This window comes from Coregonus lavaretus, assembly GCF_964263955.1.
Source record: "Coregonus lavaretus genome assembly, chromosome: 17".
In the NCBI taxonomy this organism is placed as follows: Eukaryota; Metazoa; Chordata; class Actinopteri; order Salmoniformes; family Salmonidae; genus Coregonus; species Coregonus lavaretus.
The window spans coordinates 6496332-6511662 of record NC_140004.1 but is presented as its reverse complement, the minus strand read 5'-3'; the positions used below and the strand labels follow the sequence as shown (position 1 = coordinate 6511662).

The following is a 15331-nucleotide window of genomic DNA, read 5'->3' as shown; positions in this document are numbered from 1 at the left end:
TTGGGTGAGAACCTCCTTCCCTCAGCCAGGGCATTGAAAATGGGTCGTGGATGGGTATTCCAGCATGACAATGACCCAAAACACACAGCCAAGGCAACAAAGGAGTGGCTCAAGAAGAAGCACATTAAGGTCCTGGAGTGGCCTAGCCAGTCTCCAGACCTTAATCCTATAGAAAATCTGTGGAGGGAGATGAAGGTTAGAGTTGCCAAACGTCAGGCTCAAACCCTTAATGACTTGGAGAAGATCTGCAAAGAGGAGTCGGACAAAATCCCTTCTGAGATGTGTGCAAACCTGGTGGCCAACTACAAGAAACGTCTGACCTCTGTGATTGCCAACAAGGGTTTTGCCACCAAATACTAAGTCATGTTTTGCAGAGAGGTCAAATACTTATTTCCCTCATTAAAATGCAAATCAATTTATAACATTTTTTACATGCGTTTTTCTAGATTTTTTTGTTGTTATTCTGTCTCTCACTGTTCAAATAAACCTACCATTAAAATTATAGACTGATCATGTCTTTGTCAGTGGGCAAACGTACAAAATCAGCAGGGGATCAAATACTTTTTTCCTTCACTGTATTTAAGATGGCGCTTTCCCCCCTCTCAACTGTAAAGGTGCTCGGCTTTCAGTTGCGGAGGTAAAACATTACAACAGGACTTACAGCCATAGTAAAAGTACTATAATAGTTTAGGTTGTGCTGCAGTCTCGCTACATAGAACATGGAAGAAGCACCATTGTGGTCACAGGAACAAAATCATCACCAAAAAGTAATTAAAATGAGTGGATAAAGGTATTTTTTTTGCTTTGGAACTGAATAGACACTATATCACTATTTCTTAATATATTTCTTTGTTCAGTGGACTCTCCTGAGGGACACGTTGAAGACAGTATAGTGTACCTTTTCTGCTCCTCGCAGAGACCAGCGTGGAGACACCTAACGTTGTGGGGATGTTGAGGAGAGCTGTTCATACATTACGTAGCTGAGGGAAGCCTTTATAGAGCCAGGGTGATGGGCTCTCTCTCTCTGAGGGGGAGTGGTCTCAGCCATGCTGGGCTACAATAAAAGGCACTTGTGTGGACCTCTAAAGAGCCCAAACTTTCCAGTAGCTCCACCAGGGTTACTGGCACACCTCATAAAAGAAGGAAAGAACAAAAGAAAGAAAACAAACAAACTCTTGATTCTGACACATTTGTTACATAGCTAATTAGTGTGACTTTTCTTTTTGAATTTCTTTGCATTTCTAGTGAAGAGGCCCCTTGGTGTGAAAAAAAAAGAGAAAATGATAGCTCTGCTTTGCACCGCTTTGCTTTCCCTGACCCTGGCCAGCAGTGTGCACAGTGATACCAACAGCACTGCTTCTACACCAGTCTACACAGCAGGTAAGTGAGTGTGTGTGTGTCTGTGTGTGGGTTTGTGCGTGTGTTGGCAGGGGTGTGCGTGTGCATGCTATGGGGCCTCAGTAAAGTGGTACCATAGACTAATATAACAGCAGGGTCATTGTAGTGGTTGGTAATGGAACCCTCTCTGGGGTGCCATACACAGTCTGGCTCACTGACTCACTGTTTACGGCTGGCCACTGGCTGAGCATAAATCAGCGTGTCACTCACAATGGCTTGCTTCCACACATCACAAACTAACGGTTTTACACTGCATATGGACCAAACTACTATTTTTAGAATAGAAATGTGTCACTGTTTTCATTGTAGCTCAAGTTCTAGTTCAGAATTGTTCAAAATGGTTTACAGAGACTGTAGCTAATTGATTATTATGTCTACAATTGGACCACTTGGTCTTTTTTGTTTCTTTACAATGTGTTTATTAGGATGGAGTGAGAAGTGGAAAATTGGAGGGGAACATTTTCAGATTGCACCTGCTCAAGCTACATAATTGAGTTTAACTTAAAATAGCATCTGTGGCCTACACCAAATAATGGGGGATATCTAACTGACAAATGCACTAGTCCAATACCACTGAGAAACACATGGTTCTAGCTCAAACCAGAGTCTCAATGTACAAAGTGAAGAGTATATGAATGAATTTTTCCAGTCCTGTAGGCTGACTCAGGGGATTTGAGTTCCAGCATGTGTTAGCTCTATCACGGCAGAGAGAGAAATCCTAGCAATAAGCAAAATGCACTTCCTCAGAGTCTGTAGATGAGATGCTGCTGTTCTGTCTGTCTCTGTAAACATTTGTTCTACTCCTGCAGCCTGATGATGTCAGAAGTGTGTGTGTGTGCGTGCGTGTGTGTAGACCCATGATTTCAGAGCCTTGGCTCTGGCCGGCACCCAGCCCTACTCTATACAGTAGCTCTTTATACTAACCATATGGAGAAGACGTCTTAATTTACACTTATGCCAGGGGCGTTGCCTGCTCCACAGACTCAGCAGTACATGCATTCTGACAGGAACGAAGTTAAGATTAACAGCCACAGCCAAATCTATAGAGCCCTGTGCTGAACACTCTCCAAATGACTCTCCCTTTCCAACTGGCGTTGCAAGCTCCATGCTCTACCAACTGAGCTACAGGGGACTTGGTGTAATAACGCAAATCTGTGAAAATAATAAATGTTCTGTCACAGTGAACATGCAACATTTGGGAAGGACAATCGATTGTGAGATATGGCATATTCATTTGATGTGGGAAAAATAAAATAAAAGTGATACATTTGGGTCTCGGTTCACAATTTGACCTTTTTGGGGATCTCTGCCAAGCAAGGAGGAAACAGCAGCTCAGCTTACTGCTCATGCAACAACACATGCACAAGAGAACTCCTCATAAACACAACGCTGTCACTGGCAGCTTTCAAAATACATCAGACTTTAGCACATCAACCAACACAACACACCTTTTACTATAGGCCTATTGTCAGAAGCATAATCAGACCTCAGTAGTAGCCTAGTTTAATTTCTCTCTTTCAATGCCTTTCTCTGGAAACCAAGCAGAAAATGCTGTGAGCTAAAAATGGCATTGTAGCCACAAAAATAAATTAGACGATAATTGTCAAACAGATCAGAAACACTACTGCTCACAACCTTTACCTCCTAAATGGTGTCGCTGGTGTGTTCTGTTAGAATTTTGGAATATAATGCGCAATAGGCTATAAGGTTTTTACCTGGCCCGAGTCCATCCATATACTGTGCGTGACACAACACACATAACTTTTAATGCGCTCGAGAAATACTGAAGCAAAGTTTCACCCACCTTTTAGATAAGAACATGTCTGCCTACCTTTCTGTCATGTCAACCATCCATCCAAATCAAATAATTCCATGTGTCCGTCTGTTTTTTTTTTTGTCTTCATAAACGTTCACTCACGTAGCCTATAGGCTACGTGAGTGAATGTTTATGTTAGGGATCATCAACTAGATTCAGCCGCGGGCCGATTTTATTTTGCTGAGCAGATGGTCAGGGGGCTGAAACATGATTACAAATCATTTGTAGACTGCAAATTGACCGCAAGAAGCCCAAACAGATACAATATTTGACTCAAACATAATAATTCCAAACCTTGCTTACATTTGTATGCGATCACGTGTCTTTCTATTATCCGTGGGGATACTTGGGAAAATATTTCCAATATTAAAATCATTTGGAGGTGATTTCCTGGTGTTTTTACAGTCTTTCATGTTCAACAATAAATAAATAAATTATTTATTTTTTTGCTCAGAAAACTTGGGGGCGAAATAAAACCACTCGTGGGCCAAATTCGTCCGCCAGTTGGGGAACGCTGTTATATGGGGTAATCCAATGAGCAACATTGCAGCTGTAGCTTGCCAGTAATAATCATTCATCACGTATACTATACAGCATATAATCAATACACAACTTTCAAGAAGTAGGGTATTTCATGCAGAAAATTATAACTACTTGCTATTTTATAAAATTATCACATTCTCTGTCTCGCTCATATAAATACATTTGGCCCTGGCTGTCACGTCTCCTCCCGTTGCTCCCCTCCGGCGCTCTGATTCGCCGATCTACTGAGCAACCGGTCTGAGCGCACCTCCTCGGCAACACCGGAATGGAAACCCAACGCACCCTAATCACCTCCAGCGCACCTGCACCTCATCATCTCATCACCACCCCTATTTAGCCCTGGACTGTTCTGTATTGTCTTGTGTGTGATTGTTTAGTGTTGTGTCGTTTACGCTCTCTTTTGTTATTCTCGTTCTCATTATTAAGTAAACCTTGACCTTGTTTATTCCTGCGTCTGCTTCCTGCCTCTTCGTATCAGTACTCGTCACACTGGCTTGCAAACGAAATCTCTTGCATAATTTTGTAAATTATTGTCATTAGTCTACCGATTTCAAAATGTAAATGTAGGCCTAATAATAGCGTATTTGATTCAACCCCTCAAAAAATGTGGCGTGACCATGAATCGCATTTCGATAGATGCACGCATCAGTATGCTATTATAGCCAATCTGCAGTGGGGAAATTATTTTACAAGGATATATTTTAGGTCAGCTGGCTACTGTAGAAAAGTTACAATCTAATGAAACATTTGTTACATAATTTAGCTCATGTGTCATCCTATGAAGTGGACATTATGATGCACATTCAACACTAATTAGGCGATCCCTCTCATTTTAGTAGCTATAGGTATATTGCCGTAATGATCTGATGACACCATAAAACAAGGGATGTAGAGTCAATAGCCTACGACAACCTAAAGTGATGGACAATGTTGATTGACAGGTGGAATGATGTCCAGTGGGATTGCAAGGTAAAAGTGGGAGGTAGGATCAGGTTGGCTCCCTATTTCCTTGGTTGGTAGAGACTTCAGAAAATATGAAATTGTTACCTGCGACCCAAATGTATCACATAAAAATGTATATGTCATATCTCACAATCGATTGGGTTTACCGAATTCAGTATGTTCGCTGTAACAGAACGTTAATCTGTGTGTGTTTAAGAGAGTTGACGTGTGTATGTGTGTGCGTGCATGCATGCGTGTTCACGCATGTGTGCCTGTGCATGCGTTTGTGCGTGTGCTTGTACATGCATGCGTGTGTGTATGTGTATGAGAGTGAGTGAAAGTGTTTTGGGCACGTGCCAGGGGTGTGTGTGTAGGTGTGTGCCTTGGTCACAGCTGTGCCTGTTAACTCCATCTTCTTATTGATTCAGACTAGCTGTGCAGAGCTGTAGGATGTTGTAAAGGATAGCATGTCTAGCAGGCCTGGGTTGGTGTGGTTTTCTACTCAATGAGACACATGTAGTTACAGCTGTGTAACATACTCTCTCTCTGTATACATACTGATTTAGGCTTATAGGCTAATTAGTGACTAATCAACTTGCTCGGTTGCTCCTTCAACATCTCAGACCACAATCAAGTTAATATAAGTTTAGGATAACATTATTAAATGCCTGTAGATGCAGAACATACAGTATATGCCGCATGGCAACGTTGGACAATTATGATGTTACTGTTAATTTATTCCATTATGATGTTACTGTTAATTTATTGCCTACGTTGCTACACTCTCAAAGACACAGCTGTTTCCAATAACTCAGTACTGTAAGCTTTTACGGAGTGAGAGAGAATTGTGTTTAGTTATTCTCTGCTCTCTTTCATTTTAACCCCACCCTTAACATAATATGTGGGGGGGAAATGGTTGGTAATGGTTTAATGAGCCGTTTGTATACGTTACATCTGACAATTAGGGGTAACCCTTGACCCCACAGAAATAGCCTTGTATAAATAAGCTAAGGCTTGATATAAAAAATACTTGGCTGTTTGCCAAGTGGTTAAATACACATGCCAGGCTGCCACTTTATGATTGCAGTGTATATTACTTGGGGCCACATACTCTCAAGGGCAATATATCTCCACTGGTAACTGAGGTAGCAGGGGTAGGGGTAACAGAGCAGTCTTATACTCATGTCTCTACTGAAATTAGGCATTTTTGTGTGCAAGTGTTCACCAATATATCTTTACAAAGTCATTCTTTGTTCACCAATATATCTTTACAATGTCATTCTTTGTATAGTATTTTGTGCAGGATCTGTCTGTTCTTCATGTTTCAGATGCATGTTGTCAGTATTTGTGCTGTATGGGGTCTCCTTGTACAGGTTTTTTTTTTGTTTACGTTCAACCGCATAGTGTTTCCTGTTAGCTATGAGATCTCTTATTTTTACCATGTACACCCAATCCCCAGCCTCATATGTTCAGGGATTATAAACCTCAGCCAGAACAACGTTTCTATAAATCAGACAAACAAGGTCTTTATTATTTTGCCTCGTATCTGCTGAATAAGAATCAGAAACGTTTAGGGATAAATCCTGGCCGATTGGCGTTGACGTCATCATGCGCGCCCGGTTTGATGAGGAGCGACTGTGTCATTCTGGGCTTTCAGTTTCCAATCAAACTTCAGTCAACGGCTTCCCAAGTCCAGAATTTATGAGGCTGAGAGAAGCTGTGAGTCATAAGCCAGTGACAGAGGGGGAACTCATACAAAGACACTTGGCTTCTTCAAGAAACTCTCCACGCCCCATTAATTTTTTTTGCCTCTTAAACCCTTTGGCGTGCATCTGGTGCGCCTGCCTGCCTGGATGGAGGTGAGGTGTCTGGGTGGGTATGGAGGGGAGGGGTGGTGGTGAGTGAGTTGCAGCCCTGAGGAAAGGAAGGAAATGAAAGAGCGTTTGGAGTTAGGGATATAGGGTGACATTACATTTGTCAGGCAGCACAGCTTCTGTTCATTAAACCCCTCTGCAGGATAGCGTGCGACTGATAAAGTATAGGCCACTCTATTAAGCCCAGCCACGTGTCGACTATTTGCTCTGTGTGCATGGGAGAATGGGGTTATGGGGTTTAGAGAGGTTGGGTGAAAAACAGGGGTGGAGGAAGTTGGGGTGGGGGGAGAGATGATCGGAGCAGAAGGCTGCTAACCTGGAGCGCCTGGTAGTGATTCCTGCACCGGTATTGGCACATGTGGAAAAGATTTTGCCTGTTGAAGAGACAGCAGAACCGTTTTCCAGTCATGGCTTTGGTGTGGCTCAACGAGAACCCGACAGAGACAAGAAGAGAAAGAGAGAAAGAGACAGAGGCACCAGGAGAGACAGTCAGACACAAGGGAGGAAGGGAAAGAGGGAGAGAGAGAGGCATACTATTTTGTTAAGCTTAGATACTGGCTAGGATGACTGTGGACACTAGTTAGTAGCTTCTGACATAATTTGATCACTAACCAGGTTTCCATCCAACCTTTTTATATGTCGGATAAAAAATGTAGTGATGGAAACAGTATTTTTTTCCGTCAACTTTCCAAATGTCGACAAAACAAAATACGCTAGACAAGGTGGCATCTTTTTGTGTCGGTAAAATTAATAATGCGAGAAATGTGGGTGGAAATGCTTTTATGCATATATTGTTGTGAAGGGCCTGGAGGTCAGGGAGATTGTGGGAACTCATGTCGAGTTGTCGGGAAAGCATGCAGTTTAGGCTACAGACAAAATAAATTATCATGAACTTCACAGGGTGGTGAAAGTGCAAGGTGATGAGCTTGATTATCCTTTTCAATATTATTCTGGTGACATGATAATCTATGCTTTGCTGCAGTTTGACATATAAAAATAATCTTGCTCTTTTGTCCATAATAATAATCTCATCATATAGGCCAGGGGTCTCCAACAAGTCGATCGCGAGTTACCAGTAGCTCGCAGACCACCTATGAGTAGCTCGCCAAACAATTATGAACATGGAATTTACTTCATGATTTATACTTTTACATTTGATACTTCAGTATATTTTAGCAATTACATTTACTTTTGATACTTAAGTATATGAAAAAACCAAATACTTTTAGACTTTTACTCAACTAGTATTTTACTGGGTGACTTTCACTTTTACTTGAGTCATTTTCTATTAAGGTATCTTGACTTTTACTCAAGTATAACAATTGGGTACTTTTTCCACCACTGCATACAGTAAATGCTTATTTTACAGTAAATGCTTATTTTACAGTAAATGCTTATTTTACAGTAAATGCTTATTCTACTCTTTCCGTAGATCATATAGACTAACTGTTTGTCTTTTAGCCATGTTTGTATAGTTAATTGAAGTGCGATGTGTCAGCATTGTGTTTTTTAAACACTTTAATTTACTACATCATATATTTAAGAAGTGGCTGATGTGTGGTGACCATTGGCTGCTCTGTCCAGCCCAGGGGGCTGTATATCCTGGGGCTCTACACACAGCTTTATTGGTTGTGGTGAGTGGGTCATGGGTCAAGTGCATCCATCATGTCCCTGCCTGGGCTCAGTGGGCTGGAGGCCAGGGAGATTGTGGGAACTCACGTGGAGTGACTGATAGCAGCTACCACTCTGAACTGAAGGGTGGCCTGGTTAGGAGGGAGGCCAGGAGGGAGGCTGGGAGGGAAGGAGGGAGGGAGGGAGGGAGGGAGGGAAGGAGGGAGGGAGGGAAAGAATGATGATGGCCATAACGTGAGGGAAAACGTGTCAGTTTGCAAACAATATAGTCACCTTTTTTTGTAAATGCTGAATAGCAGGATGCCCAACTCATGTTTTTCACAAGTCTGCTGGGGCGGGTGAAACATAACATTTTTATCTCGGGGGTTAATGTGGAATAACATTGCATTTGATAACTGCCAGAGCTGGTCGTGGTATACAGTTTGGTGAGAGCTAGCTGCATATTATTTGCTCCAGAGGCGGGAGACTGGCTGGTTCCCAAAACTGAATCTAATCAGGACTGAAGGGACACTTTTATGATATAGCTGACTGGCCCCTACAAAGAGGGGGAGTGTGTGTGTGTGTGTGTGTGCGTGTGCGTGTGCGTGTGCGTGTGTGTTCATAACACACAATCACCATAAAGTATTCAAATAATATGTCTACAGTGTATAGTGTGACCCAAGTCTGTAAAAAACAATGTGTTAACTACTGTAAGACTCGGAGAGTGATAAGGAAACTTTGCTGGTAGTCAGTTTCACTACTGCACCCCCCCACCAAAATACACTATAAAGTTAAGCCTATACAGTTATGTCCATTTAAACTGCCCCCCATTCCCATACCCAACCACTAGTGCCAGGAACATGGCAAGATTGCTCTGCAAATTATTGCTAGGGGGACAGAGCCATGCCACAATGGGAAAGACATTTTGTGACAAACAATCTGGTCTCATAGCTATATTAACATTGTTCAACTACAAGCCACAGTCATTATGGGTTTCAAAAGCGTAAAATTTTAGAGGACAGAGCCTGTTTATAGGCAATGTTGAGAGGGGCATTTTTCAGAGATCTTTTACTGCTTTTTTGCTTGCCAATCAAACACATGCAAGGCCATAATTATTGAGGGCAATCTTGATTCTGGTACAATTGTATGTCCTTGTCCAATCATTAAAATCAATGCATTACTCACCCAAAACATTAAAAGACGTGACACCTAAGAACTGACACCAGTAATTAATACAACTTTGTTATGTATTCTACTGTATTATTCTGATGCCTTAGTACATCTTGACTTACGCTACACCTTCTCCTGTCCTTCCCAGAGACTGAACTTGGTGATCAGAACCGGGTGTTTGCCAGTCGCGGCTCCAACATCACTCTACCATGCCGGCTCCACCGCCAGCATGGGATGTCCTTCGGCCGCATGGGCATGAGGATCAAGTGGACCAAGCTGTCTGCGGACGGGTCACTAGAGGAGGATGTGCTGGTGTCCATGGGGTTCCACAAGAAGAGCTACGGCAGCTTCCTGGGCCGTGTCCACCTGCTGGAGGCCGACGATGATGATGCCTCACTGCTCATCAACGACGTGTCCCTGGACGACATGGGAAAGTTCAGTTGTGAGGTCATTGATGGCATGGATGATGTCATCCATGAGGTTACCTTGGAGGTGCAAGGTAGTGTAGGCTACAGCGATGGTAAATCTTTATCTTTTTACTTCCTGCCCCGGCTCAGCGATAGCCATCTCATGTCATCATCCTGCACTTCACGTCACCCCCCTCCATTTCATTTTGTCTTCACTGTTGTGTCTTTATGGTGTTGTTATACTTTTGTTACACTGTAAATAAGGACAGGAGGTTTTCATGACCCTACCCATAAACTACTGTCTGGTAGAAATGAATGGTTTCAAGACCAGAGCCAAGAAACAATGGTTTCAAGCCAGAGCCTGTTTCCTTATTTTCAACACCATTTTATTGATTCATGTGTACATTTACATTTACATCATTTGGCAGACGCTCTTATCCAGAGCGACTTACAAATTGGTGTAGAAAGACAAAAGACAAAAAATAAGACAGCTTTTGTTCATTTTTTCGTAGTTTGTGCTGATTATATTAACACAGCCTTACACTGCAGTAAATGAAAACACATTTTCCATTTGAACTAATCCCACTCCGCAACTATCCAAACATCCTCCTTGCTCATACTATTTGCATAATCATAAAATGAGTCCTGTTCTTCCTTTTAATATGTGGTACAAATACAACTTTTTAAAAAACATTCTATCCTTAAAACTGAGTCAGCCTGAATGCGTCCAATAATATTACATGGTCATAGTTCCCATCTGGGTCAAGACCGCCTGAGCAGATTTTGCTCTGGGGTAAGAGAAAAGCTAGCTTGCTAGCCATAATGAAAACAGGCTGGCACAACTATCCATTGTTAACATTGGAACAAAGTCATGCCCAATGAAAAGCCTCAATGCTGGTTGTGACAGTCCAGCAGTCAGGTACTTAGGCTACCATGGGATGCAGGTTTGTGTAAAAGATGAAACTACAGATGCTGATGGAACAATCTAATATGTTACAGGGATTGTTTTTGCTTTACCTGCTCCTAGTTGTTTCTAAACCACAAAGGGTCAAACGCCACCCTCTCTGTTAGCTAGCAAGAACATTGCATCTCCAAAACAGTATGTCAACAATCACTACAGCCAAATGACAGCCACCTTTCCCTCACATCATTTTACATTTTAGGCATTTAGCAGACGCTCTTATCCAGAGCGATTTACAGTAGTGAGTGAATACATTTTCATACTGGTCCCCCATGGGAATCAAACCCACAACCCTGATGTTGCAAGCGCCATGCTCTACATGTATAAGGGATTACATTTGCTGGACAATAGAGGAGTGGACCAGCAAAGTCTGAGTCAAGGGAATTAATCCCATTACATAACCATAATACATAAGGGGCTGTTTTACGGCTGTAAAATGACATAAGTAACCCACCCAATGATTGACACCAGAGGTTCCATTTGCTGGACACAGTTGATGATTGTGCTTTGTATTATAGTGCTTTGGAGTCTTGTTCGGGCCTAACATACTTGCTAGCTTGGCTGTTGCAGCCTAATTAAAATGTAAACAGCTTGTTTGGAAAAAGGAGCAGATGTCACACCTAGCTTGCGTGAGATGAATCTCCCTTCCCTGCTGAGGGGCAGAATACTACAAAATTAGGCAGTTAGCGAAGTCTGAAGCCTCTCTGGAGGCAGCTGCTCTTTTAACACTCACCAGGAGCTGCAGGACCAAGAACAGCAATTGCTTACACTCACTAACATATACTATCAGATCGAATGTCAGAAACCCCCATTCCCTCATGACTGGTCCAGTCTACACCCAAGGCCCACACACATTCTTCATCCTATTTACTGGCTAGGTCTGCAAACCCACAGTAGGATGAGTGTGTAAAACATACATCCAAAATGATCTGTATTCAGATGGACTGTATTGTGTTAGAATAATATTCCTCACCTACAGTATGCTGTGATATACCATGTTTTATGTGTGTCTGTATGTTTTAATTTACGGTATAATTCAATGAACTGTATTTATATAGCATGCATAACTATGCAATGGGTTTCTATTCACTGTGGTGATTAAATTAAAGACCTAAAATAAACATTCACGTAAGGACACATTCAAAATAGTATATGTCATAAAAAGGATAACAATCTATTCCGACTCGCTAAAAGAGTTCTCACAATAGAATAGTGAGTTCAGTTGGCATTTTCCTGAGTGGGAGCTCCATTCAGCTTAAGAGCCAAATGAACTATGATATTAACCCCAGCTCCTTGCTCATTCCCAGGTGTGGTGTTCCCTTACTCCCCACGGCTGGGCCGATACAACCTCAACTTCCACGATGCTGAGCAGGCTTGCCTGGACCAGGACTCTGTGGTGGCCTCCTTCGACCAGCTCTACGAGGCCTGGAAGAGTGGCCTTGACTGGTGCAATGCCGGTTGGCTTACCGACGGCTCTGTGCAGTACCCCATAACCAACCCCAGAGGGGCCTGCGGAGGTGTCAACTCCGGGGCGGGCCTGAGGAACTACGGCCAGCGTGACAAGTCCAAGAGCCGTTACGACGTCTTCTGCTTCACCTCTGCCCTCAACGGTGAGTTTGTGTCTGCTTTATGTGGTTGTTTTCATTGGACATACAGTATCTATTATTTTAACACAAGTAGTAGAAATAGATAGACATACATTACAGTAGGGCAGACTTCATCAGCATAGCTAATTGACGTCTCTTTAAAATGAGGCAACCCAACCAAAATTCTCTGTTGACCTTTGGCCGTCTTCCCCTCTCTGACCTCAGGCCACTTCTACTGGCTGGTACAGCCTGACAAGCTAACGTTCAACGAGGCTGTTCAGGCGTGCCAGGATGACGGAGCTGAGATCGCCAAAGTGGGCCAGATGTACGCTGCATGGAAGCTGAACGGTTATGACCGCTGTGACTCTGGCTGGCTGGCTGACGGCAGCGTTCGCTACCCCATCTCCAGACCCCGCAGGAACTGCAGCCCGACAGAGGCGGCCGTGCGCTTCGTGGGATTCCCCGACAAAAAACAAAAGCTCTTCGGTGTCTACTGCTTCAAGGGACAGCAGTGAAGAGGAAAGAGCTTAGCCATGAGCACCAAACCCATATAACCACCAAATAAAAACAACAATGACAACAACAACACCAATAAACAAAAGATGCATGTCAGGACTTAATTTGCATGAAGTAGCATCAGCTCATTAACTTACCAAAACTGTGATAACCTTTTTTTAATGAATACTGTAAAATCTCATTTTCATACTGCAATGATCCAAAACTATTTTGTAAGCTGAAACAAGAGTTATTCCTTAACATTTTCAGTCATGTAATATGTTGCTCATAGAATATAACAATGCAATTTTTACTTATATAAAATGTTGGTCATATAATAACACAGCACTATGGTTGAAATGGACTGGATGAGTTACATAATCTAAGGTCTAGATTCAATCAGATCCGCTTTAGCCAACATCCACATAGCGGTTGTTTTGGCGTTTGAAGGTGGAACTGCTTTAGAGCCGTCAAATCGGTGAGAAGCTGGTCTTGATCATTGTTGCAAAGCCACACCCGTCCCACTCGTGTTAGAAGTTCAGAACAAGAAATTGTAGGCTACATAGAAATAATGATGTTCTAATTGAAAATCATTAAATGAAATAATGAGGATTTCTATCAGCCTAATCAAGGTGTAGATTACGTCTCACATTCCAGTGTTTGAATCTGTAAACAAGGCTACGTGGGATTTATCTTAATGCGACTCCATGCAGCCAATGGCAATGTCCGCTTTAAGTATAATGCCAGGAGCCACTTGTGGATTTGACAGCTCTAACGCAGTTCCACCCCCGACACAGCAAAAACAACCGCTATGCGGATGTCGGCTAAAGCGGATCTGATTGAATAGAGCCCTAACTAGCATGTACTGTGGCCTATCTAGCAGCTTATGGGCTAAATGGCATTAACATAATGACCACTGTTTGAATATGGCATTTCAATCCCAATCTGAAGTGAATCTTCATCTGAGCAGAGGGGCATTTCACAAAGGAGATTCAAGCTAGCAAGCTAACTTTCCTGTATGTCCTGAAACAGTGAACTAGGATATTGTTCCAAAGTTTCAGAATTTCAGAAAAGTTTGCTACTGGTTTACAGACCCTAATCTCTGAAAAACTCATTTTATTTTTTGCTTTTACTTGAATGATACCGTTCTCTCCTCTGCATCTAAAGACTTCCCCCTCTTACTAACAATCCTTTGGGGTGCTTTTCAACTTTATGAACTGTGATCCGGTCTTAAAACATTTCTGTTTAAGGCATAAAATGAATGTATGTGTGCCGGACTGTCACCCACTCTTTATAGCTATTTTAAATCAATAGATAATCAAAAGCCATACTCAGCAATTATAACTTTTTTGTTCTTTTAAAAAGTGTTTTTATTGTCTTTTTCTAATGATCTTTTTATGTCACTATGTGTGGCATATTCCTTTGTCAAATTGTTTTGAATTGTTATTTTTAGCATCTCTTTTGAGAAAAATATACACTCCACATACTTGCCCCCACCAAAAACGTACTTAGTGTACAGTATCATATTGGACACAATTCTCAGATCTAAATGTTAGGTATAATTCCTAGGTATAATTTCAACTAAATGTCAGTGAAGGAAATATCTCAGCGTACTATAGGCCTAGTGTTTAAACACAATGACCTTGCCATCCACTCACAGCCAAGTGCATATCAGGATTGCATTACAATTGGCGTGAATCCTTGAAAACTAAGAGGAACTCTGATATTGGTCTTTAATAGCAGTACAGTAACAGCTGTATGTATGTAACACTGGAATGGCAGCCAAATAGGGATCCACAATGACAAACTGCTGATGCAAAGGATTTGGGTTGATTGTACATCATCACTGAAGTTACGAGCTGCAAACACAGGGCTTACATTACACTACTCAGGGCATGCGACCCCCTTTAAGACCCAGTTGCTAGTGTGCAACAGTGCTTTAAGACAGTGCCTTAACCCAGGTGACCATTTTGGGTAATCCATCCAGGCCCCCCAAGACCTGCTTTGAGACTGCCAATTGTATAATTATGGCAAAAATATGTTGAGCAGTTTTTATCTTCACGCACAAATGAAAACGCAGAGTCTGACTTAAATCCAGACTTGAAGAGGTTGGTCCAGTCCAGACTCGAAGAGCAAAAGAGTCACAAAGTATTTCAAAACAAATATAAAGTGGTAAAAAAGAGAGACTAGAAATACTGCATCTGACTTGTGGTCTATATATGTTATTGTTTTGTGTTCTCTTAGCATTAGAATACTAATGGGCCCCTAGGACATGCAGGAGGTTGACAACTGAGATATGTGTTGACTGAAATCACAACCACTAGCCTATTGAAGCCAATATTGGCCAATAAAACTTATCATACAAATTATGGTGGTCATCTTTCTTTCTTTTTGTGTTGTACTTAGGCTTACCTTTTTCTCTTTCCTAGATCTAGCATTGAGGTAGCATGTGGTTATTTGGTTGAACCTGGTTTACTAACTGTAGTTAGATCAAATACACTGTTAGATAGACTGATACACATAATCTG

The 15331-nt window shown here is 42.0% G+C and overlaps 1 protein-coding gene across 1 annotated transcript; it reads left to right on the top strand.

The window, feature by feature from the left end:
- Positions 1-1280: 1280 nt before the first annotated feature.
- LOC311144842 (hyaluronan and proteoglycan link protein 1-like) lies at positions 1281-12823 on the top strand (the record flags this gene model as incomplete). The annotated part of the gene is made up of 4 exons (XM_084180999.1): positions 1281-1380; positions 9503-9874; positions 12030-12332; positions 12534-12823. 4 exons carry the CDS (start codon positions 1281-1283, stop codon positions 12821-12823), a joined length of 1065 nt encoding a protein of 354 aa, XP_084037125.1.
- Positions 12824-15331: the final 2508 nt, after the last annotated feature.